A 27,218-nucleotide genomic window follows, 5' to 3' on the forward strand; every position below is an offset into this window, starting at 1 on the left:
ATTTTCTCCCAAACTGAGAAATTTGGCCCAAATCTGTCTTCACAGATGGATACATCATTCTAACTATACTTTTATTACTTTAGACCAACAATTTAGCAGTTATGAGGGCCAAAAGTCCATAATTTCAGGGTTAAGACCAACCTTAAACGAAAATGCCACCTGATTTTCAAAGCAGCTTTTCATTCCATTTGAACAAACCATTAAAAACAAAAATTGATATAACGAGGCGCTCTGTGGGAGACAATTTAATAAAATCACGTTTTCTCGAAACTGAGTTAGAAAATTCTCCAGAAACATTTTTATTGTGAAGCGAATTGTTTTCCCTTGTTTTACGTTTATACATGAAGAGCTTATTTCCAAACCGTTATTCCACACACACATGTGTCCGATTTACCTGTGCGATATTGCTATGGGTTGTGATGCTATAGGTATTATAATTTCGGTTGGATGCACCATTGCAAAGCAAACAGTGAGTGGACGCATAGTAACAATACTGTGTAAGGCCTTTGATTCCCAAATGAGATCAATAGTCTGCATATTGTTAACCAGCATTGTTGTGTTAAAATAATGGCTTGTTGATGGTACAACTCATTATTATTAAAGTCAACAATTGTGATTGTATCACACAAGTAAATGAGAAACTTGTGGTTGTGGACTTAACACGGTTTGGAAATAAGCTCTTCATATGTTGGAAAGCTTTTTATACATTATGCTATCCGACACTGTGCGGAATAGGCTAGAATCAGTTCTCAGCCTATATGAGATCAATTGTGTTACCATATAACACCCTGTATTATAAATATTTTTCCATACAGCTCTATACTCCGTTGAAATCAATATTTTATTATTGACACAGATAAAGAAAGTTTACATATGCATTGTGTTATAGGACTTGCACCTGGAACTTAACTGAATGGGCTAAACGTGTTCCTTTATACCTATAAAGTATAATTGTAATTCTCAAAATTAAATATATCACAATTTTTACTTTGGATTTCAAAATCTTTACTTATAAAATGCAGTAGAAGATATCCACAGCAAGCTGCAAGGCCCCGCTAATTAGTGTATTGCTTTTCGAGTTAGTGTACTGGAAACAAAACCCTGGTTTTACCTGAAAACAAATCGATTTTTCTTGTAATAGAAACATCATATGGGGTACTAGAGTATGCACAAATCGTACTAATGTGTAGAATATAGAAACTCTGTGGTATCTCATATGATAGTCATATTATGCTTAGCCTGAGTCGCTCGGCCTATCTCGAACAAAATCGCCATGCGTAGCTGTTGAAAAACGAGAGGATTCGCTGTACTATCACGGCAATTTTTGACACGAAGATATAGGGATGATGACGATGTGCCCAGTCAGGATATACACTGCTCAAACACTGCTCAAACAAGAATCGTTACACTAGAATTGGTCGCGATGATGCAAAAAAACTACACAAACAAATCAATAAACTCGCTGAATGAGCATAAATGCAGCATTTCATACTGCGAATTTTGACACCTCATTTGTTGCTCTGTGATCTTGTTGAGAAAAGTTTGAAGCATTTCAATGGTAAATGGTCGGATTTTGTTCATAACAGAAACATTTTCTTCACTCCGTGGTAACTGTTATTGAACATATTTATTACAATCTTGTGTTATTCTTGTTTTCATGGATTCATTCTTTACTCTCAAATATAGTTTATACTTCAGTTTATCATTCAATACTTAGTGTGTCTTTCATCACTGTTAACAACTACTGTAATGCTTTTGACGAGGTGTCTTATTTCTTCTTGTTTAATAGTAGTAAGAGGGTCTTCATAGTTCACTTTGTATTAAGCAATTATGAAATTGTCAGCTTTGCTGCTCATCAGCTGCTACATGCGCATCGTTATTTGATTCATTGTTACTGGTTGTTGGTTTCTGTGCAGGGTTGTATTCTTGGATGACGTCACTTGAATGTTCTCTTTTTTTGTTGAATGCTTTCTGGAAATATCAAATAATCAAAACAATTAATTCTGATGTAGTGGTGTGAATGCGACATTGTTTGGTACTGCGGAGCATTTGTTCATTCGAAATTACGCAACAAGCATCAACGTCTCGGGGACTAGCGACTTGAGCTTACTTGATTTCTAATTCGACTTCACAATTCGACTTCGAAAGATTCACAATTTGACTCAGTTCCTAATCATGAATTTTGAAGAGATCTCTACTATCTTCATATCCTGATAAAACAAAATCTTCTGTTACATTATCAGTAACATTATAATATTCGATGGCCCTCACCTTAACGCTTCTTCTGTTGAGTTTCTTCCTGGTAGTTCTATCCAAGCCATATACAATAGCATTTATAGCGCCCACCATGGGAGACGTAATAGCTTGAAGTATCACTAACGCAAATATGGGATCATCAGGAGCTACGGCATTTTGAATTCTACATGCAATAAAAGAGGTTTGACTTGGGTCATATAAAGTAACATGAAAATAAACAAATAATATATATTTATTAATCGCCCGGATCATGATTGAAGCAAATATATAAAAACTACATTTTAAATACACTACACTGATGAATTCAAAATGGTATGTCTTCAGGCAAACTTTGAAGCAGCTGACAGTAGCGAGCTTGCGAAATGTGGCACATCCTGTCAGCATTTACAGAATGCACTCCTGGCTCACATTCCAGAAATTGTGAAACGGACCCGCTTCAAACAGGATGTAAACAGCTATCTAGACGCCAACCCGTCAGCTTTATCGTCATGATAGCAGTTGTTAGTGCCCTGATATGTCTTGACATAAACAAATAAATAAATAATAAAAATTCCTTTAAAAGGAATAGGGTGGGCAAATGAAAAATTGTCAAGAGAAATGAAAGAATGAGTAAGTCAAGTTCACAATTAAAAACAGGAAAATATGACACAACATCGATTTCCAATAGGGGAATAACACAAAACGTATAAACAAAGTTAAAAGAGTTTTAACTTTATACGTTTGTTATTCCCCCATTGGAGGTTGTGTCATATTTTCCCTGATTTTAATCTGATCTATTGCTTATCCTTTGTTCTCTGCTGGTCAGTTGGAACAGATTTTCCCTGTTTTATATTAACCCTTCACATCATAACACAAGACGTTTTATGTTAACAATTTATATAAAACATGGTTATAAAACTTTTGTAGATAATAGTTATTTAAAACATTTTCGTAATCATACCTAGAGTGTTGTTTTTTTATCATCAGATAGAAAGACTTCTGCTCATCTTCTCTGGTGAGACAACAGGGCTGGGGTATCTTTCCATATCAAAGTTTAAAAATCTGTCATATCAATTTCCTCAAAATGTTGTATTGCAACTTATGAGGGGAAATGTTTGATTTTACAATATTTCGATATTATTTTTAACTTTGTAACTTTGTTATGATTGACATAACTGTATTTCAAAGCGTCAAACTATATCATTATTTTGTCCCAACAAAAATAATCCAGGGAATAAAATATTCATTCATATGTTTATTTATTTTATTCAACCTGGGCCATTTCTACTGGTGCACATGCATTCTAATAATTTGTCTATAATACCTTATACAAGCATCATCAAGCACTATTTGTCACAAGATTTGAAAAGTAAATAGCCTATGTACACACTGAACACAATGCACATACAAGCTGTATTTAAGTACATGCCGAAGCTGTCAGTATAAAATGATATACCTTCACGATGATATTAATTTAGCCCAAAGATTAGGAAAACTAGCAAAACTGGTGAACTGGTACTGTTCAAATAAAAACATCTGCAAATCTTGCTGCAATTTCCAAATAGTATTTCTATTACTTAAATAATTATTTTGTTATTTCTTTTAATACAAACACATTACTGCCTATGACGACTTTATCGTATTACTTACATCTCAAAATCAAGTAATAATTACAAAACTCGCCGTAATCTATCACCTCTGTGGGTGTTTGGGATATAACCGGCACGAATATTTTCTCAACACTGCGGCATGTGAAAAAGTAGGTCAATAGTCAGAGAATACAGGGTGGTGCGGCACGCCGCACCCACCCAAAAAGTGAAGATATACGAACCTGTTGATGAGTGCAAATATAGACAGCACCAGGTAGATACAAGGATAAGCAGCAAGTGGTCGGATCTCTTTCCTTATTAGTCTTCTATCTCGTTCAGCATGTTGTGGCTGTGGCTCTTGAGTTCCCTGATAAACACCAATCTGATAGAGGATGTATGTTTGTATATGTAGCAGTTACTGTGAAGTATTCTTAAGTCATGTATTGTATAGTGGGCAAGTAAATAACGAAGCGCAAAAGTAACATTAAGTAGTAGTACGCATGGGCCTCAATTTCGTGCCAGTTTGCGAGAATCAAGAAACATCTGAGTCGCTTTACTTACTGCATGATTCAATGAAAGAAGTTGATTCTCGAAACAAATGTTACGAGAATCATTACGAGAGTCGATTCTGTGATTTTCGTCAAATGTGAAGCCCTGAGTACTAGCGTTAAATACATTTTACGATGCATTTCTGTTATCAGTACAATAATGTTTGTAAACATCAGAAGAAAAAAATCTTTATTTTAAAGGAAATACTTCAGGTTATGAAGGGTTTAGAGTAAAGGCCAAAAATGTCGCAAACAATACTGTTTTAACACATATTTTGACACAACTCGGGACTCAACACCGTGACTGTATATTACTGTTCGTGCGGCCGAGGGACGTACCATACGTACTTAATTGAGACCGAGTTAAAAAGACTAGTTTGCATATGATGTCCTGTCAAGCAGACGAAAAATGCCGTACTGCGCAGGTCAGCAACAAATCACGTCGCGCTTTTGCCCTGACGTCAGATGCAAACTAGTCTTTTTAATTCGGTATTCAATTAAAGTGAACTTATAGAATCCCGGACATGCCTTTTGTAAAGACATCTCAGCCGTAATTACGTCTTAAAAGACGTTGCCCATTTATTTGTAGTGATTTGAGGGTAAAACGGTATATGAACATTTTAAGATATAGTGAAGAACAAAGAAATTAGCAGGCTTCTTTCTTACCATCTTCTTCAACGTGAACAATACGTATATGTAGCATATGAACATTAAGAAAATGATGATGAAGAGTGGTCCATACCAGCTGTGATAATGAAAATATTAAGATATGATTTAATTAAAATTACGTGGTTCGTTCGATTCGATTAGCTTTAATGACTTGGATATATTTCTAATAAAGAATGAGACGGCCTATACTTCACGAGGCACAAACAATATATGAAATGCTAGGATTGGAAATAAACGATGCAAGCCCAAGAAATTATGATTTAAATGACTCTATGAAGGCTCGGGCAAACTGACATAGCGCGAATTAATCATTTAAGCCTTTATTATACTGCTTTATTATACAACTACATGGACAGTACAATGTTGACCCTCTAAAAGCTATTTCCAATACAATATCTTTGCAGAAATGGTACGTTTCGACCACCTTTTGTCACTTATGTTAGGCGGTATTATGTTGTTAACTTTTAGCATAATAGTCTAGTAGGATGAATTCGGTATTCTAGATCTGCACCCTCGGAAATCAGACCAGGAAAGTGTATAAAATCGTTAAGCTATATTAACAAATTAACCTTAGAACTACTGAGCCATATTTTTTTAATACGGACTACGAAAGGGGGTGGTCGTTGTTGCACACTCCCTAACATTCAATGATGTCATATACCGCACTATTTTGTACCAATGCATAGCTATGGGTATCCTGTGACTCTCCTCTATCCAGTGATATCACAATAAGTCGCTATGACGTCATAATGTGAGGGCGCCCATGCAAATTTGGGAAATTCTGGCTATGTACAATAGTATAGGCAAACATTGATTTTCGAATAAAAATTCTACAAAAATGCGATTTTCACCGAATTTTCTTCTCAATATAAAAAGTCAATTGCTCTTAAAATAGTTTTACAAGAGCGAAATGAAAATCATTGATTTTACTGTGGAAACCAATGGTGCATGGTGGGCCTCGCCAACACCCTGCCTATAGTCATCTTTGACGGCAGGTCCTATCCCCGGTAAGGTGCTGCAAAGGATGGATCTGCGATTAGCTTAGGTCGTTTGGGCGTAAACGCGTGAGTTTTTTTTTTATGACGGATACAAAATCATATGGGGTTGGTACAACCCCCCTTCGTAATTCTAGGGTTAAAAATAATGTCTCAATGGTTTTTTTAATATAAAATTGACCCTGTTGACCCCTTGTTACCTTTTAAATTGGTTAATACAGTTTATCATTTTCTGTACACTTTGTCTGATCTAGAAATAAAAGTTGATTTCCGAGGTACTTGGTGCAGAATACCCTCTTGACGGCTTGAACTAGACTATTACTTACATGGAAAACCGCCACTCTGTTCCGTCCATATACTCATCTGTTATCCAGCTGTAAGTGATAACATTATACAATACATCAACAAAATACTCTTACAGAATGTGCATTTTTGTAATAAATTTTGAGAGACAGAAGATTGGAATCAAATAAAATTAATTGGTTATCATTGCGATGTTACGTTTGCCTGTTTCAATAAACTGCAATATTGCACACTATATAGATGTACATAAAATAAAAATAAATAAATGTAGATACTTATAATATAGCGCTTTATGCCGTAAACAGCCTCAAAGCGCTTTACATTTATTCCGCCGTCATTAGAATAAGTCGGAATCACGCTTGTTGCCTACAAATGGCGCAGGGTTTATCAGTACAACGACTGTGACTACTCCTAAGAACATCACATTGTTGCACCTGGGTGGGGTGAAGCAAGCGTGGCAAAGCGCCTTGCCCAAGGGCGCAACACGGTGGTGGGATGGGGACTCGAACCCACGCAGGTCGAGCAAGCTATCAAATTATGATTCCAAGGCCGTGAGTCTAAGCCCGTACAGGGCTACCGTGTCCTCAAACAAAAAGCTACTCACCACCATGCTCCTGCTGGCCCATAATGGTCTCCGATAAAAGGTAATGCTGACACAAACAATGGTATTCCCCAACCAACACAATGATACATACTTAAGAAAGGAAATACAAAATGTAATAATACGTTTTCAAAGTTATAGCGATATTATAATAGTAACTTTACATACAATTACATAAAAACTGAACAAGTTAATATTTATTTCGAATTAAGCATTTTTAAAATTTATGTCAACGTAATAAAGTAAGTCACATATATCTTACGACTTGCTTTCAAAGCCATCTTACATTTCGTATTTTTCTGTGGACGTCATTCGAGCCACAGACATCAGCAAGTTGAAGGTGATGCAGCACGTCCAGTTCAAAACTGCCCAGTCTGTTATACGTAAACAACATCATTAATTTTCATTGGAATATATTATATATTGGTTTTTAAACTCGGAGATAAAACTTTACAAAGATTATGACATCACTGCGTGTGATCCAGTGGGTACAATATAATTGTGGGTGCACTATTTAAAAATGATGTGCATTGACTCAGAACTGGCGCAAAATTGGTTGACCCCCCCCTTCTACAATTCCCCATGCCCTCCCATTTATTTCTCCTGGTGCCGCCACTATTACACGTGGAAGTAACTGCGACAGATTACAGATGTCACTGCCTCGAGGCCGCCAAATGAACAAAAGCTCTTTTCAATTTTGGTAAAGCAAAGAATTACGTTCGAATAATCTGATTCACACTGACGGTTCGATCCTGTACAATTATGTTGAGAATGGACATTCAATAACTTTAAACATGATCTATTACACTACGGGTTACATGTACTTGACCTAATTCATATTTGGTACGAAGCTTTCCCAAAAGAAGCTGTAAAATAAGTTTATAGATGTCTATGAAGTCATCGATTTTGTATTGTTACTTACCCCAAAGGGTGACCCAAAATGCTTCGAAATTACACAGTGGCCCATCAGGACGATCACTTTGCTAAATAATAGTAATAATAATAATAATAGAAATAATAATAATAGTAACTAGACATGCTGCATGTGGCTTACAATCACCCACGAATTCCAGTTTCGACCTTGAAATGACACCTGATGACATTTAAATTACCTTGGACAAGATTTGCTTTTCGCGAAGAATGCATCCACTAAGCTAAGTTTCATAACAATCCATCTTATATGTAACAAAATGCGACCTTTGTATGAGCTCTGGTAACCTTGAAATGACCTTTATCATATTTTGAAACATATTAACATAACATAGAGTAATTTTTTTTTAATTCGACAATTTTTTAATTCGACAATTGTTCAACGTTTAACTCTAAAGGACTGGAATTCTCTCCCAGCTCCTCTAACGCAACAACAAGACTCCAAGTTATTCAAAGAAAGCATAAATTAGCTGTGGTCTAAGACCACGAACACAGCCGTGTTGTGACCCCTTATTGACCTTTGACCCCAAAATATATGAAAGTCCCATAGACATTGGCTAGTGTCAATGTACATTTGCATGTGGCATCACTATGCCATGTTACTTGTGGCAGAAGGGGCATTTTGAAGGTTTTTCGTCTCAGACCGGAAGTGACCCCTTGATGACCTTTGACCCAAAATAAAAAAATACCACATATACACTGGGTAACCACAATTCATATATGAACATACCGTTACTGTCCTTTGTTTTTCTTAGCTAATACAAAATTTTTGAAGGTATTTCGTTTTATACCGGAAGTGACCCCTTAATGACCTTTGACCCCAAATCTGTGTACACCCCATATACACTGGGTAACACCAATGCATGTGTGCAAGTGGTATCACTGTCCTACGTAATTTGTGGAAGAAGATGCATTTTATAAGTATTTCGTTTTATACCGGAAGTGACCCCTTAATGACCTTTGACCCCAATTAAAAAATACCACATATACACTGGGCAACCACAATTTATGTGTGCATATACCGTTACTGTCCTACGTTTTTCTTAGCTAATAAAATTTTTTGAAGATATTTCGTTTTATACCGGAAGTGACCCCTTAATGACCTTTGACCCCAAATCTGTGTACACCCTATAGACACTAGGTAATTACAATACATGTGTGCAAGTGGCGTCACTGTCCTACGTAATTTGTGGGAGAAGATGCATTTTAAAGGTTATTTCGTTTTATACCGGAAGTGACCCCTTAATGACCTTTGACCCATATAAAAAAAATATCACATATACACTAGGTAACTGCAAATCAGATGTGAACATTCCGTTACTGCCCTATATTTTGTTTAGCTAATAAAATTTTTGAAGGTATTTCGTTTTATACCGGAAGTGACCCCTTAATGACCTTTGACCCCAAATCTGTGTACACCATATAGACACTGGATAATAACAATGCATGTGTGCTAGTGGCGTCACTGTCCTACGTAAGTTGTGGGAGAAGATGCATTTTAGTTGAAATCACGTTTTTGACCCCTATGACCCCTGCGTGACCTTTGACCCCACAAGTTTCATGTGACATGTAGGGGCATGGTCAATGATCATTGTGACCAAGTTAGGTCAAAATAGATGTAAGTGTGTGAGTGCTAGAGCAAATGTAATGGTTGACAGAAGAAGAAAGAAGAATTAGCTGTGGTCTAAGACCACGAACACAGCCGTGTTGTTACCCCTTAATGACCTTTGACCCCAAAATATATGAAAACCCCATAGACATTGGCTAATGTCAATGTATGTGTGCACGTGGCATCACTTTGCCACGTTATTTGTGGCAGAAGGGCATTTTGAAGGTTTTTCGTCTCAGACCGGAAGTGACCCCTTAATGACCTTTGACCCCAAATCTGTGTACACCCCATAGACACTGGGTAATAACAATGCATGTGTGCAAGTAGCGTCTCTGTCCCACATAATTTGTGGAAGAAGATGCATTTTAAAGGTATTTCTTTTATACCGGAAGTGACCCCTTAATGAGCTTTGACCCCAAATAAAAAAATATACCACATATACATTGGGTGACTGCAGATCATATGTGAACATACTGTTACTGTGCTATGTTTTACTTAGCTCATAAAAATTTTTGAAGGTTTTTCGTTTTATACCGGAAGTGACCCCTTAATGACCTTTGACCCCAAATCTGTGTACACCACATAGACACTGGGTAATAACAATACATGTGTGCAAGTGGGGTCGCTGTCCTACGTAAGTTGTGGGAGAAGATGCATTTTTAGTTGAAATCACGTTTTTGACCCCTGTGACCCCTGTGTGACTTTTGACCCCGCGAGTTTCATGTGACATGTAGGGGCATGGTCAATGATCATTGTGACCAAGTTAGGTCAAAATCGATGTAAGCATATGAGTGCTAGAGCAAATGTAATGGTTGACAGAAGAAGAAAGAAGAAAGAAAGAACCTGTAAGAAAAAAGACACAGCCGTGACTAACGTCACGGCTGTGTAACTAGACTTAGCTGTGGTCTAAGACCACGAACACAGCCGTGTTGTGACCCCTTAATGACCTTTGACCCCAAAATATATGAAAACGCCATAGACATTGACTAATGTCAATGAATGTGTGCACGTGGCATTGCTTTGCCATGTTATTTGTGGCCGAGCGGCATTTTGAATGTTTTTCGTCTCAGACCGGAAGTGACCCCTTAATGCCCTTTGACCCCAAATAAAAAATACCACATATACATTGGGTAAACACAATGCATGTGTTAAAATACCGTCACTCTCCTATGTTTTGTTTAGCTAATAAAATTTTTGAAGGTATTTCGTTTTATACCGGAAGTGACCCTTTAATGACCTTTGACCCCAAATCTGTGTACACCCCGTAGACACTGGGTAATGACAATGCATGTGTGCAAGTGGCGTCACTGTCCTACATAATTTGTGGGAGAAGATGCATTTTAAAGGTATTTCGTTTTATACCGGAAGTGACCCCTTAATGACATTTGACCCAAAATAAAAAAATACCACATATACATTGGGTAACCACAATTCATGTGTGAACATACCGTTACTGTCCTATGTTTTGTTTAGCTAATAAAAATTTTTGAAGGTATTTCGTTTTATACCGGAAGTGACCCCTAATGACCTTTGACCCCAAATCTGTGTACACCACATAGGGACACTGGGTAATAACAATGCATGTGTACTAGTGGCGTCGCTGTCCTACGTAAGTTGTGGGAGAAGATGCATTTTTAGTTGAAATCACGTTTATGACCCCTGCGTGACCTTTGACCCCACGAGTTTCATGTGACATGTAGGGGCACGGTCAATGATCAATATGACCAAGTTAGGTCAAAATAGATGTAAGCATGTTAGTGCTAGAGCAAATGTAAAGGTTGACAGAAAGAAAGAAGAACCTGTAAGAAAAAAGACACAGCCGTGACTAACGTCACGGCTGTGTAACTAGACTTAGCTGTGGTCTAAGACCACGAACACAGCCGTGCTGTGACCCCTTAATTACATTTGACCCCAAAATATATGAAAACCCCATAGACATTGGCTAATGTCAATGCACGTGTCCACGTGGCATCACTTTGCTATGCTTTTTGTGGCAGAAGGGGCATTTGAAGGTATTTCGGTATATACCGGAAATGACCCCTTAATGACCTTTGACCCCAAATCTGTGTACACCCCATAGACACTGTGTAATAACAATGCATGTGTGCAAGTGGCGGCACTGTCCTACATAATCTGTGGAAGATGCATTTTAAAGGTATTTCGTTTTATACCGGAAGTGACCCCTTAATGAAATTTGACCCCAAATAAAAAAATACCACATATACATTGAGTGACTGCAGATTATGTGTGAACATACGGTTACTGTCCTATGTTTTTCATAGCAAATAAAAAAATTTGAAGGTTTTTCATTTTATACCGGAAGTGACCCCTTAATGACCTTTGACCCCAAATCTGTGTACACCCCATAGACACTGGGTAATAACAATGCATGTGTGCAAGTGGCGTCACTGTCCTACAGAATCTGTGGAAGAAGATGGATTTTAAAGGTATTTTGTTTTATACCGGAAGTGACCCCCTTAATGAGCTTTGACCCCAAATAAAAAAAATACCACATATACATTAGGTGACTGCAGATCATATATGAACATACCGTTACTGTGCTATGTTTTACTTAGCTAATAAAATTTTTGAAGGCTTTTCGTTTTATACCGGAAGTGACCCCTTAATGACCTTTGACCCCAAATCTGTGTACACCACATAGACACTGGGTAATTATAATGCATGTGTGCAAGTGGTGTCACTGTCCTACGTAATTTGTAGGAGAAGATGGATTTTGAGTTGAAATCACGTTTTTGACCCCTGTGACCCCTGCGTGACCTTTGACCCCACGAGTTTCATGTGACATGTAGGGGCACGGTCAATGATCATTGTGACCAAGTTAGGTCAAAATCGATGTAAGCATGTGAGTGCTAGAGCAAATGTAATGGTTGACAGAAGAAGAAGAAAGAAGAAGAAAGAAAGAAAGAAAGAACCTGTAAGAAAAAAGACACAGCCGTGACGTTACACGGCTGTGTAACTAGACTTAGCTGTGGTCTAAGACCACGAACACAGCCGTGTTGTGACCTTTTAATGACCTTTGACCCCAAAATCTACGAAAACCCCACAGGCATTGCCTTATGTCAATGCATGTGTGCACATAGTATCACTCTGCCATGTTATTTGTGACAGAAGGGACATTTTGAATGTTTTTTGTCTTGGACCGGAAGTGATCCCTTAATGACCTTTGACCCCAAATAAAAATATATCACATATACATTAGGTAAATATAATTCATGTGTGCACATACCGTCACTCTCCTTTGTTTTTTTAGCTAATAATTTTTTTTGAAGGAATTTGGTTTTATACCGGAAGTGACCCCTTAATGACCTTTGACCTCAAACAAAAAAATACCACATATACATTAGGTAAACATAATTCATGTGTGCACATACCGTCACTCTCCTGTGTTTTTCTTAGCTAATAAAAATTTTTTTGAAGGAATTTGGTTTTATACCGGAAGTGACCCCTTAATGACCTTTGACCTCAAATTTGTGTAATTTGTGGGAAGTAGCATTTGAAGGTATTTTGTTTTATACCGGAAGTGACCCCTTAATGACCTTTGGACCCCAAATAAAAATACCACATATAAACTGGGTACTGAGAAATCTCAATTCATGTGTGAACATACCGTTACTTTCCTTTTTTTCTTAGCTAATAACAAAATTTTATTTCGATTTATACCAGCAGTGTGGGGGCAGCAATTGACAGCCTGGGTGAAGTATGGGGGCAGGGATTGCAGTTGACAGCCGCATTTTAATATCAGTTACTGGGTTAATAAAATAATTATTTGTAAGGGTGGGAAGGATAATTTTCAAAAAGTGAATCCAGACCCCTCTATAAATATTTCATGAGCGGTGCATGCATATTTACCCTCCAATCTGTTTAATTATTCACCCGCGAGGTCATGTATAATTATTGCACCAGCCCTTAAGGGGGTACTACAGCCCTGCCCAATTTTGTGCTTATTTTTGCATTTTTCTTAAAAATTATAGCACATTGATGACAAGTGAGCTATGTATATTATAGGGGCAAGGACTACACCTACTGCACTGGAAATAATTTTATTTCAACACAGACAACAGTTGTGGAGTTACAGTAAAAATGAGAGAAACCAGTATTTGATCAATAAATCAATAACTACTTGCCTTGAGTTGCTGAATTTTCAGTGCAGTAGTTGTAATCCTTGCCCCTATAATATACATATCTCACTTGTCACCAATGTGCTATAATTTTTGAGAAAAATGCAAAAATAGGCACAAAATTGGTCAGAAGTGTAGTACCCCTTAACCTTGTTGGACAACAAATATTAGTTACTCAATACTACAACACACCAGTTGCATAGCCAGGGTGCAAGGGGGAAAGCTGCCCACTAATTTTAGGCTCTTTCTGTTTCTGATTTCTGATCATTACCTCCCCATAAAAGTTGCCTCCCCGCTCTTTGAAAAAGTTCAGGCTACACTACTAACTGCAACACACTGAAAGACACATTGATTCCACACTTAATATTTAATTGCAGTTATATTATTTTTTAATGTTCAATGTACATGAGTGTATTTTTATGCAACACATATTTAATACTGGGGGCCCAAATGTTTTGGCCTGAGGCAGAACGTGAAATGCTGAAGGGGTGGGTGCATCCTTCAAGATTTTGAAATGCATACATTTTTACATGAATTCTACCTTACATTTTCACTTATACCTAAAATTATGAATATTATCTTAAAATTATGAATTGTATCCTAAATTTTTGAATTTTACCCTAAAATTATTAATGTTACCTTAGATTATTGGGAAGGGGCCTAGGGTACTTGGGCGCCCTCACCAAAATGAGCAAATCGGTACCATATTTACAAGATAACAGTCTCATCCTGAAAAAAAAAATTGCAAAATATAGGCTCAATATTGTAGGGATGCACTATTTGACGATTTTTTTAAACCTTCCCCCACTACACGAGCACAAAATTTAAACTTTCCGCACTATCACTATAAATCCTGGCCAATACCTAGTGCAAAAAAAAAATCTAACTGACACGAACTTAAGTTCCAGCCCCCCATGGAAGTCAAATGGTACATCCCTATTCAGTATTCTTTTGCACTGGAATGTTTAAAAATTTGGGTCGGTACCGGTCGTGGCGGGCAAGAAAATAATATTTTTAAACCACAATGTTCCACCTTTTTCACAGAATTCATAGAAAATTACACGTACATGTAGGGGGACCTACCACAACTACTGCATCTATTTGTCCATTGCACGGTTCCACAATATGCAATATGCAAGGGGAGCCATGGCAATTAGACATGAAAGGGAGAATTACTGGTATGTAATTTTACACAATGATATACGATTGGTTCATTTCCCATATGCAGACCTGATTGATTTGTGTGAAATTAAAAGTTCATGCTGTAGCTTTTTGCGTAGGTGGTGGAAGCAACTCCAAAATGTTTTCATGAGGGGGTATGGTGCACTCTCGGAAATCAACTTCTAATCGACGTAAAAAATGTGTAGAAAATGATACAGTAAGGCGTAAGCTATGTTAAAAAATTAAAAAAAATGTCCCTAGGGATCAAAATTCATACAACAGGGGTCAAATGTCCAACTTCCTCAGATTTCAAAAAACACGCCACATCATTCCTCTGGTCATAACGATTTAGAAAAAGTATAGTTTGACCTACCTGTGACATACCGTTCCTGAGTTCAAAAAAGGTCAGAATTGGGACCAGACTCACCAGCGGAATACTTTGCAGTTTTTGACAAAATCCGAGTAATTTTGAAATTTGGACCCTGTTGTTGGAAATTTGACCCCTGTTCACCCATAAGGACATTTTTTAATATTTTAACATAGAATCATGTATGGTAGCTATTTTTCTGATCTGCAGACATCGATTAAAGGGTGATTTTCGAAAGTGCACGATACCCTCTTTTTCCAATTTAACTACATCTGGAACATCACCCTGTGGTTGCTGAAGTCAGAGAAGAGCCCAATCTACTTTGCTACATTTGTATTGTGATGATATGCAGCTTGTAGTCTTCGGGAAGAACTTTTGCTGGAAGCAATCCATTATGATATGATAGTACAAAAATAATGTACCGTTTTTTGATAGTACTTTTGAGAGAGAGTGGATTGGGATTTCTGGTATTATCATTGGTGCTACGTTGATGAAGTCGAGGTATTTCTCAAGCTGAAGGCATAAAACTGGATATACATTCTCCGGTCACCATTTTCCATGTGACGACGGTCTGAAGCCTCCCTAGGCCGTTTCATGGTTGGTTAATCATCTGTGTATACAGTAAAAAGGAAACAAAGAACAATTTAGTATTTTAAAATCATTAAATTTTAAAAATAGAATTAGAAAGTAATTTTAACCGTTTCCTTGCAGATGCTAGTGAATTACAATGATATTGTGTACACTGCAAGTCAGAATGAGTGGCCTCGCATCATAAGGGCACTGGGTGCATGTGCCCCCCCACCACCACCACCAATCGATTGCAAAAATTAGGAAATCCCATAGGAAAATTGCTGAAAATCTGTGAATCTACAATAGCTTTGTGGGAAGGAAAATTGCAGCACATATTGTCTGATCACCAGTGGCAGCTCCATTATTTTTTTTTCCAGGGGAACTTACTCGAGAACTCTAGCTAGAATATGAATTCAGTGAGCAAATTCTTGGCTAAACTTCTCGGGCAAGGGGACACTGAGGGTAAAAATGAATTTCGGGTGGTAAACGATCATGAAATTTACACAAAATTGCCATGGGGGGGGGGGCAACTTGAGGGGGGTAATCTGACTCAGAGAATCCCCCGGCATCACACTGCCGTGCTGCTGACCACACAAGTTTACCCCTTCCTACATGTACATCATGCAGTACATTAAACCAAAGATCGAAAACAAATTTTAGGATTTTACATGATATGTGCATACGTGACTGACATACAGCTGATTTATCATGACATTTAGTAGCTATGAAAGGCAAACCTCAGTTAACACATATGCTAGTCAGCCAAATTCATGAATTGGCTCAAACTGGGTCCCACACAATTTTACATAATTTACATAAAATTAAAAGAACAGATTTTTCAAAGAAACCTACATAAACATGTTGTCTATACTTTACTTGACCCAAATACCGTAAAACCCCGTCTACAAGGATATACCTAAGAAACGCCCTCAATAAAATTGGTTGCTTGTTGTATTTGGATTTTGAGCAAATATATACTGGCACTGGGTGGCTATGCATTCCATCTAAGTATGTTGTAACACCAATCAATTGTATTGACATAATAACGACTGTTACGTATATCAGGATCGTATAGCTCAATTGATAGAGCGTCAGACTTTGGAACTGAAGACATGCTGAAGAGAGCATGGTCCGGGCACATGTTCCGTTTTTCATTCTCGTTTAATTTTAACTTTTTGACATGTTCTTTTTATCTTTCTTCAAATCTACCTTTCTACTTTTAATTTTAGGTGTGGTTTTTTTGTGTTTTTTTGTTTTTTTGTTTTTTAGTTTTTTTATAGTTTTTTTAGTAATTTTGTGGTTTTATAGAAACTAGTAAAAGCATTTATTCTAAATAATAGCGAAACCCACGGTTAGACAGATGTGTTGTAACTACTTGTCTGTCCTCGTCTTTGCAATAAAAACCTATGTTGCACCTTTGTGCCATCCCAATTCTTGAGGAATGGTAGGTAGGGTGCGTTTTTGGCTTAAGCACGATTTTGTTTCTACTTGAAATGAAATCAAAATAAATATTGTTCTGTTGCCACAATTGCAGTTTTTTCAATAGCTAGCAATGGACATACACTATTTTTTTTTTTACTTGAACCCATACTATAGGCTATTCGCTGTCGATGTGGCGTAATTAATCGGATTAACTACCATAGCAATTGATGAATACAATTTGAATATATAGCCCTGCACTTCATCGTTCACGTGGCACCTATGCATTTGTCAAAGAAATGCTAATCACTCGCCATGTAAGATTAGTATTTATGAAAGAGTGGTATTCAATCTATGTTTGGTGACATACGCGGGTGATTAGTGCAATCTGCTTGATGGTAGTTATTGCGATTATTACGTCACTTCGACAGCGAATTGTAATCCAACAAGCCAAGTGATGGTCAGAATTTATTCGGCCATTATCGCTAGTGAAGTTGCGTAATGTCGGATTAATTACCATAGCAATAGGTGAAAACAATTTTGAACATATCGCTGCGCTACAAGCAGGTTACATACATGCACTCATCACCTGTACTGTGTATGTCTGCAATCATAGATTGAATACAATACTGGTCTTTTCAAAGATCTTACAGGTGCAGCATGATATGGTTCAATGAAGAGGTACCGCCTGAGCGTATCAGTGTATAACGCGGTATATTCAAAATTGTTTTCACCTATTGCTATGGTAGTTAATCCGATTATTACGTAACCGCCAGCTTATTGAATAAAACAGGAGGATGTGAGTTCATAAGGGCAATGTCGGGGATTATAGGTCTGTCGATGTGGAGAGATGAGAGGTCCGACCAACAGCCATAGCGAATGGTTCATGTTCAACTAATTCCAGCGGACGGTCTGTGGCTAGTAAGGAAGCGTCTTTGACCACATGCGCAGATCTGTCTCGTCAGGAAGATATTTAATATCCCGAATTTATAATAGGCCTATGCCTACCAGTTCCATCGTATAACCGATCTGCTAGAGAATATTTGTTACCATGTTTAATAAATTCATATTTATCGTATAATAAAATGTAGCCAAATGTATATTATGTGTCACACGGTTTTCTGCTGAACCACTAGCAGGCTATGTTACCACATCTATGACAATGACAAAGGTGAATTTTGATGATTTTTACGATCGTCCGGATGAGCAAATCACTGAATGGGTCTTTAGTTCCTCCTCTCCTTATCCTGCCAATATTATATGAATCAAAGAAAAATAAAGAAAAATAAAATTAAACAAGAAAAAAAAGACAAAGAAAAGAAACAATAAAAGAAAAACAATAGAATAAATTAAACTAAATATGAAAAAAAAAAATGATCACGAAAGGAGTCTTTAGAAAATGCAAGAAAATATAAATGAAAAGTTTGAACAATATTTTGTTTATAAAAGTTTGGGTGACCGTGATGAGGCTCGAACTCACCATCTTCCGATCTAAAGAACCAAAGTCTTATGCCTTGCCAAGTGAGCTATGCTCGTGAGATGCGAAATAAAGATAAAATAATACATTGTATACCTGCTTGTGTCGGTAAATGATTTGCTCAAATTCCATAATGATATAATATTGTGGAGGGCGCTAGCGTGAAATATGCTATCATCACAGTCGCTTCTATTCCTTATAGACGGGTTTCTACGGTATATCAATTTCTTTTTGTGATGAGATAATTCCACATGGAATTTTAGAGGGATTTTGATAGCAGTTCTACATAAAAGCTGCGCTATCATGAGATACATTTTAAAAAGTTGGCTGAATATTTTTGATGAAAGTCAAACCTTTGACAAGATGTAACTTTGCTGCGGAATGTGCTATGACAAAACGGTTTTCAGTTTTGGCTTTCTTTATTCAAGGGCTTTAACTTGATATACATAAAATGATGTGGTTTTCACCTTTTATACCTACATTCAGCATGTTCAGTGAATATATGATCAGTCGACATGACATTTTTAATTCATGATTATCATTTTTGTAGGGATCCGGGCCGAGGCACTTCAATATGAAATGGATATAGGTGTAGGGCTGGCACTTTCGCACTAAGGGGCATTCGGTGAGAGCAAAACGTAAAAAATATGGGGTCATTGGGTGAGAGCATGATTTTTGGCATTCGGTGAGAGCAAAATGTAAAAAATATGGGGTCATTGGGTGAGAACATGATCTTTTTTTCAAATGGAATCTTTGGATGAGAGCCAAACAGTGCCGCAAAAACCTCAAAAATCGAATTTCTAGTTCTAAATGGCTTCAAATTTCATTGTTTTTTCAAAATAAGTAACAAAATCAGTGATAAATGAAAGTTGCTGTTCAAATTGAACTTGTAAGGGTCTTTGGGTGACAGATCAAATGGAAAAATATGGGGTCTTGGGTGACAGAGCATGTGTTCGTAAAAAATATGGGGTCTTTGGGTGACAGCGATGCTGAAAAAGGGTCTTAACAGCCCTACATACGCGTCACCTCCAAAGTTGGAGTGCCCCCGGGGATCCGGGAAGTCATCTCATCTCATATCATAATGGTACATGATATTGCGATCGACACGGCTGACAGCCAGACAGCTACATGTACTGACGACATGGCATGCATCATGCATGCATGTGAAATAATAATTATCCACATCTTCACGACCCGGGCTCAGACCAAGAAAGAATCGAATATTTATATGTACACAAAGAATCATACTTACCAATATAGCCCAAAACATGCAATCAAACTTGATTTTGACCATTCTGACGAGGGAAATGGGTCTGGTTTACACACGCTGTGTGCAATTCCCACTCGCGATGACTTGCCGGCATATTTACTGTACAGAAACAGGACGTGTATGACAAACATGACGTGCGATCGCTGCCATAAATGGACAAATTGACATATGTCAATTTCTTTAAGTGAAATCGACATAATTATGTTGATTTCATCCAATAACAGAACTTGTAATCGACATAAGTAAGCTAATTTTCGTAAAATGTACATAATGTCAATTACCTTAGGAGAAATCGACATATGTTCATTATGTGAAAACTAGTGTCAAATTTATTACTGTTTACTGGCAGTGGTTGCTGCAACCGGCCTTCACTTTTCTTGGAAATGTCACTATGTCGATTTTATGTAAATTAGCTTACTTATGTCAATTACAAGTTCTCCAATTGGACAAAATCAACATAATTATGTCAATTTCTTTCAGCGAAATTGAGATATGTCGATTTGCCTATTAATGGCAGCGATCGCACGTTAAAGCCGTGTTTGTACTTTTCTCGCCGCGATTTGTTTTGTGCTAAAGATGGTATTTTTAGCATATGACGTAATGTTCGTCCAGCCAGCGACGGAAATCTGAGTACGCTTGCACGATAATACATCACCAAGCAATGATTTAATTGGAGCACTGTCTGAAAATCGCTCTAAAACTGTTGATCACGTGTCAATTACATGCATAGCATAACTCGGCAGTACGTTTGTGTGCGATAGTACAGTACGTGCCATTGACGACCTGTAGGTGGGGTAACATGTAGATCTGTTGTAGAGATTGCACCTTTTTGAAAAAAGGCCAAAAAGACCCACTTAACCTCAAAATTTCAAAAATCTGTGTACACCCTGTAGACAGTAGCTAAAGCCAATGCTTATGTGCAAGTAACGTGTTTGAATAATGTGATCTGTAGAAGAAGATGCATTTTGAAACAGAAAATGCTAAATTTTAATTTATTGAACCTAGTCTGACCTTTGACCTCCCAAAGGTCATGTGCAGTTATGGTCAGTGATTCTTGTGACCAAATTTGGTCAAAATTGATGGAAGTATGTAGGAGCTAGAGCACAAAATAGATTGGGGTCAAAAGGTCAGGTTGACAGAAGAAAAATCTGTGTGACTGAGATCTCGTACGATACAAGACACAGCCGTGGGTCACGGCTGTGTAACTAGACTTAGCTGTGGTCTAAGACCACGAACACAGCCGTGTTGTTACCCCTTAATGACATTTGACCACAAAATATATGAAAACCCCATAGACATTGGCTAATGTCAATGTATGTGTGTACGTGGCATCACTTTGCCATGTTATTTGTGGCAGAAGGGCATTTTGAAAGTTTTTGTCTCAAACCGGAAATGACCCCTTAATGACCTATGACCCCAAATAAAAAAAACAACATATATACATTGGGAAAACACAATTCATGTGTGAACATACCATCACTCTCCTATGTTTTTCTTAGCTAATAAAATTTTTTGAAAATATTTCAATTTATACCGGAAGTGACCCCTTAATGACCTTTGACCCCAAATCTGTGTACACCACATTGACACTGGGTAATAACAATGCATGTGTGCAAGTGGTGTCACTGTCCTACGTAATTTGTGGGAGAAGATGCATTTTAAAGGTATTTCGTTTTATACCGGAAATGACCCCTTAATGACCTTTGACCCCAAATAAAAAATACCACATATACATTGGATAACTGCAACTCATATGTGAACATACCATTATTGTCCTATGTTTTCCTTAGATAATAAAAATTTTTGAAGGTATTCCGTTTTATACCGGAAGTGACCCCTTAATGACCTTTGACCCCAAATCTGTGTACACCTTATAGACACTTGGTAATTACAATGCATGTGTGCAAGTGGCGTCACTGTTCTACGTAATTTGTAGGAGAAGATGCATTTTGAGTCGAAATCACGTTTTTGACCCCTATGACCCCTGTGTGACCTTTGACCCCACAAGTTTCATGTGACATGTAGGGGCACGGTCAATAATCATTGTGACCAAGTTAGGTCAAAATCTATGTAAGCATGTGAGTGCTAGAGCAAATGTAATGGTTGACAGAAAGAAGAAAGAAGAAAGAAGAAACTAGACTTAGCTGTGGTCTAAGACCACGAACACAGCCGTGTTGTGACCCCTTAATTACCTTTGACCCCAAAATATATGAAAACCCCATAGACATTGGCTAATGTCAATGCACGTGTCACACTCATTTTGCTATGCTTTTTGTGGCAGAAGAGGCATTTTGAAGGTATATCGTTTTATACCGGAAGTGACCCCTCACTGACCTTTGACCCCAAATCTGTGTACACCACATAGACACTGGGTAATAACAATACATGTGTGCAAGTGGCGTCACTGTCCTACTGAATCTGTGGAAGAAGATGCATTTTAAAGGTAATTCATTTTATACCGGAAGTGACCCTTAATGAGATTTGACCCAAATAAAAAAATACCACATATACATTGGGTGACTGCAGATCATGTGTGAACATATCGTTACTGTCCCATGTTTTACTTGGCTAATCAAAAATTTTGAAGGTTTTTCGTTTATACCGGAAGTGACCCCTTAATGACCTTTGACCCCAAATCTGTGTACACCACATAGACACTGGGTAATAACAATGCATGTGTGCAAGTGGCGTCACTGTCCTACAGAATCTGTGGAAGAAGATGCATTTTAAAGGTATTTCATTTTATACCGGAAGTGACCCCTTAATGAGATTTGACCCAAATAAAAAAAATACCACATATACATTAGGTGGCTGCAGATCATATGTGAACATATTGTTACTGTTCCATGTATTACTTGGCTAATAAAAATTTTTGAAGGTTTTTCGTTTTATACCGGAAGTGACCCCTAATGACCTTTGACCCCAAATCTGTGTACACCACATAGACACTGGGTAATAACAATGCATGTGTGCAAGTTGGGTTGCTGTCCTACGTAAGTTGTAGGAGAAGATGCATTTTTAGTTGAAATCACGTTTTTTTTCCCTGTGACCCCTGCGTGACCTTTGACCCCGCGAGTTTCAAGTGACATGTAGGGGCATGGTCAATGATCATGGTGACCAAGTTAGGTTAAAATCGATGTAAGCATGTGAGTGCTAGAGCAAATGTAATGGTTGACAGAAAGAAGAAAGAAAGAAGAAGAAGAACCTGTAAGAAAAAAGACACAGCCGTGACTAACGTCACGGCTGTGTAAAAGAAAGAAAGAAAAAGAACCTGTAAGAAAAAGACACAGCCGTGACTAACGTCACGGCTGTGTAAAAAAGAACCTGTAAGAAAAAGACACAGCCGTGACTAACGTCACGGCTGTGTAAAGACCACTTCTGTGGCATGTCAAGCAGTCCTCGTAGCGCACAACCATATTCCTTGTCGTTTGACCCCACCTGGGGCGTTGATGAGTATCTTCGTAAGAGTAAGAGTAAGAGATGGCGTCAATATACATGTATTTAGTTAAATATTGATGATATTTGACTTGATAAATTAAGGGGTAGGGGTAGCATCTAGCAATTATGGAGCATTTCTCCGGTTCTACTGAATCAAATTTCACAATCTTGGTCTTGTTGGGTAGATATAAAGTGCAAAAGTACAAACAATACATGATTGTGATATGATTTTAGAGCAGCTCTGACTTGACCAATATAATAGAACTGAGAAAATACTCCATAATGCTACCCCTACCCCTTAATATAGCAACTCAAATATCATTAATATTTCACTTACAAACGTGTCTTTAGCAAAAATAATGGTAACCAATTGGAGACTGCTTACTATTTGGTGATGTTCTAGAGGGTGCAAACAAACTAATCAAAATGTTTAATTTTGGTTTGGATGGCATCTGAATGCCTACTTTTCCCAGATTGTTTCTACTGATTTCAGTACATAGAGTTATACAGTAAGAAATAGCAAAAAAGTAGGGATTTTGTGAAAATCTACTGCCTGGGTGAAACATGCTTCGATCTTACTGATATTTCAGCACAATACTAGTATGTACCCCAGTAAAAGTTCCAAGTCGATCCGAGAAAAAAAGTGTTTTTCGCCCCACCCTAGTGTGCAAGTGGCGTCACACTGCGGTGTTTGTGGGAGAAGAAGCACTTTGAGCTGAAAATCATGTTTGGACCTCTCCGATCCCTGTGTGACACGTGACATAATTATGCGGACATAATCAGTCATAATCAGACCCTTAGCCAACGGACCTTTGTATGACCCTCGACCTTGTCGTTCACGTGTCACTTGTGTCACCAGCCACCATGGGTCCTAGTGATAAAATGATATCATTGTACTATGTAATTTGCAGAAGCAGCAACATTCGGGTATCTGGTTACATACCGGAAGTGACCCTTGATGACCGTTGACTTCAATTCTGTGTATACATTAAATACATTGGGTATAGCTGATGCATGTGTGCATCATTAAACCTGTACCATTTCTATCCATGTCACAATTTGATCACATGTCCAAATGGTGGCTCTGTAAAAAAGTACAATAATACTTTGTTTTAAATTCGATAATAAAAAAGGCTGTTTTCAAGGAGAGATAAAATCAACTCACCATAAGATAGGAAATACTTGAGAAGAAAGCAGCAATTGTGAGATAAAGAATGAGACGCTGTGCAAATAATGTGTACTTCCGGAATAACCAGATAATGACCATCATGAATACGCTGAAAATATACGAAGGAGTTAGCATTATTTTGTGCATGCTCAAAAATTAAAATTTCAACTTAACCCAATAACGATAGGTCGTAGATAGCACAAATCCTTGTCATCAGGCGAGTAATTTGATACATCTTATAACAAGATCGAAGCATTTTTAAATATAATTTGGCATATTGACCTTGACCTTTTTTCCCGCCTTTTTTGCTGTGTTTCCTAGGTAACGAAATATCCAAGATGGTGCAATCCTCTCATTATTTGAATTGGTTTACTAAAACGAACATTTTGATACCTCTTTTGACAAAATCGGAGCATTTTGATCATAGTGCCAAAAACGTGACGTTTGACCGTTTCGGTTATAACTCAAGAACGGTATGTCCTAGATAGGTCAAACTATACACTTTCTCAATCCTTTTGACTCGAGGAATGCATTGAAATGGTTTTTAACATAATTTGGGCAACTTTGAAATCTGTAAAATCGTCATTTCCCGCCAAAAGCTACTGCCGGTTCAATTGTTATCAGGCTTTTTTGCGTAGCCCATGATGTCAACTACTTATGGTATAGGTACAGCTTTCTTTTTGGTTTTTTCCTTTATCAATCCTAACAGGAGCTCAGTAATACACGAGTCACAAGCTGTAGAATGAATGACCCTGGTAATGACCCTTTCGTTTATTATTTAACTGACTTCCTTACCAACCCACAAGTGACAATGCAGCCATGGATTTCCGTATTGCTAATATCACATTCTGAAACAAAACAAATAGGAACTTTCATGAAGATGCAGAGGAAGATGGTGGTAATTAATGACAAATTATGACCTACTATCTATTTACTACTACTATTATAGTAGTACTATGACTATAATGACAATATAAATAATAATAATAATAATAATAATAATAATAATAATAATAATAATAATAATAATAATAATAATAATAATAATAATAATAATAATAATAATAATAATAATAATAATAATAATAATAATAATAATAACAATAATAGTTAGATAGATATATAGATTTATTGTTATCTTTTCACTCATTACATGATACAAGAGTAATACATTATTTTAAAATACAGTACACGATTTTGATATAGTTCTTATTTGAGATGTTTACAGCATTGACATACTATATTTCAAACATAAATTTGATAATAAAAAATAGCTCTGTGCACAATCACAGTTGTGCACAATAATCTCGAATTCGACTTGACTTGACCTTGCCAAAACTATATCGTTTGACGGTACACTGATTACGAATAATCATGATAAATGCAGGAACTATTATGTTATGGTTCCATACTAGTATAGGTCATACCAAATATATACATACCAACATACTAAATAAGGAATATTATGTACATGTACCGTACCAGGGCACTAATGATTTTTAAAATACGGGAGTACCAGGTTTTGTTTCAATCTAATTAAACTGACAAGTGTTTGGTACTTTTCAGCAACGAGTGATATAGTCTTGATATGTTGGCAGCCTAATTTATTGAAACTATCTTTCAAATACTACTTCATCCAAGTACTATATTATAATAATTAATATATTAGTTATTCCAGTACTTACACATTTATATTCATTTCCATCAAAAAGTGCACACCTTTCACTGGTCCCATTATTACCAGAAGCTACCATAATATTGCTTAATTCCATATTGGTACATGGGCTTCAGAGTGACTCCCCTGGCTGTCCTGGTGTAACCCTTAAAACGTATTTACTAATAATGCAGATACGTGCACGTGTATGAAGCACCGTCATCGGAAAACTATTCTTCCTTATGAACCAGGAACTTGGCACTGATTATGACTCAATTGTTGGCGTATAGAAAATAAACATTGGTATTAAGACCCGCGGTCATGGTTTGCTTAAAGGAGTATTTCGTGATCCTAGCATCCTCTTTTTATGACATTTTTCAGTACATATCCACGAAAAAAGCATATTCCCAAAATTTCAGTTGATTCCGATATTGCGTTTGCGAGTTATGCATGATTATGTGTATTACACTGCTCCATAGACAATACGTTGTAATTTCGTTTTGGTGCACCAGAACGAAATTCAAATTTCACGATATCTTTGCTAAACGAATTAATCTGCAAGAAATATTTTGTACATAAACATTATGTAGCCAGAGGTTTCCAGTGATATAAAAATCTCAACTTTTTTTTTGAGAAAAGTGGGAGGATGAGGCTGTGGATCACGAAATGCCCTTTTAAGTTTGGAAATAAATAAACAATAAACAATAAATTATTAATAAAAAAAAGAACGTGAAATTGAATGAAATCCACCATTGCATTCTATTCTTAAATCGTATTAATGCGAGATTTGCGTTTTTCATACCAGACCACTAAGGGAAACGTCACAGAACACTGATATATTTTCGTATCTGGTCAGTAAGTGCGTACTTACGATGGCAGTGAGAGGTGAGAGCGTATTAAGCACGATACGATATTCGCCAGCGAAGTGGTTACGTAACTCCCTGGTAACTGGATCAGGCACCTTTTGAAATTGATAGCACATGCCATAGACTTTGTGTTGCGATCATTTTGATCGTGGTATAGAACTCAAAAGCGTGATCCAGTTGACATGGTGATAATCGCATTACACGTAATAC

The 27,218-nt window shown here is 37.2% G+C and overlaps 1 protein-coding gene and 1 long non-coding RNA gene across 5 annotated transcripts; both read right to left on the reverse strand.

Annotated features, from left to right (window-relative positions):
• Nucleotides 1–229: 229 nt before the first annotated feature.
• Nucleotides 230–27,218, reverse strand: LOC140153557 (uncharacterized). 3 transcript variants are annotated; one of them, XM_072176337.1, is made up of 11 exons: nt 27,014–27,218; nt 25,284–25,336; nt 24,486–24,597; nt 7,863–7,923; nt 7,227–7,314; nt 6,944–7,033; nt 6,363–6,410; nt 5,039–5,117; nt 4,067–4,206; nt 2,272–2,419; nt 230–1,971 (listed from the first exon to the last, which is right to left on the reverse strand). In XM_072176337.1, exons 1-11 carry the CDS (start codon nt 27,122–27,124, stop codon nt 1,840–1,842), a joined length of 1,062 nt encoding a protein of 353 aa, XP_072032438.1. In that variant the 5' UTR covers nt 27,125–27,218; the 3' UTR covers nt 230–1,839. The 3 variants fall into 3 exon arrangements, with proteins under 3 accessions (XP_072032438.1, XP_072032445.1, XP_072032453.1); XM_072176344.1 differs by lacking the exon at nt 27,014–27,218 and adding an exon at nt 26,174–26,750; XM_072176352.1 differs by lacking the exons at nt 25,284–25,336; nt 27,014–27,218 and adding an exon at nt 26,208–26,749.
• On the reverse strand, nt 15,507–20,950 carry LOC140153545 (uncharacterized). Of its 2 annotated transcripts, none has more exons than XR_011859117.1 (3): nt 20,314–20,950; nt 19,865–20,025; nt 15,507–15,756 (listed from the first exon to the last, which is right to left on the reverse strand). It is a non-coding gene; the product is annotated as an uncharacterized lncRNA (long non-coding RNA). The 2 variants fall into 2 exon arrangements; XR_011859116.1 differs by having other exon boundaries at nt 20,301–20,950.

The sequence above is a fragment of the Amphiura filiformis genome, chromosome 1 (genome assembly GCF_039555335.1).
Source record: "Amphiura filiformis chromosome 1, Afil_fr2py, whole genome shotgun sequence".
NCBI classification, from domain to species: Eukaryota; Metazoa; Echinodermata; class Ophiuroidea; order Amphilepidida; family Amphiuridae; genus Amphiura; species Amphiura filiformis.

Coding starts and splice junctions, on each gene's coding strand:
- LOC140153557 (XM_072176337.1), bottom strand. CDS start 27,124: ATGTGCTATCAATTTCAAAAGGTGCCTGATCCAGTTACCAGGGAGTTA. Junction 7,924..24,485: donor CAAGTATTTCCTATCTTATG/GTGAGTTGATTT, acceptor ACTATTATTTAG/CAAAGTGATCGTCCTGATGG. Junction 7,315..7,862: donor ATTTTGGGTCACCCTTTGGG/GTAAGTAACAAT, acceptor TACGTATAACAG/ACTGGGCAGTTTTGAACTGG.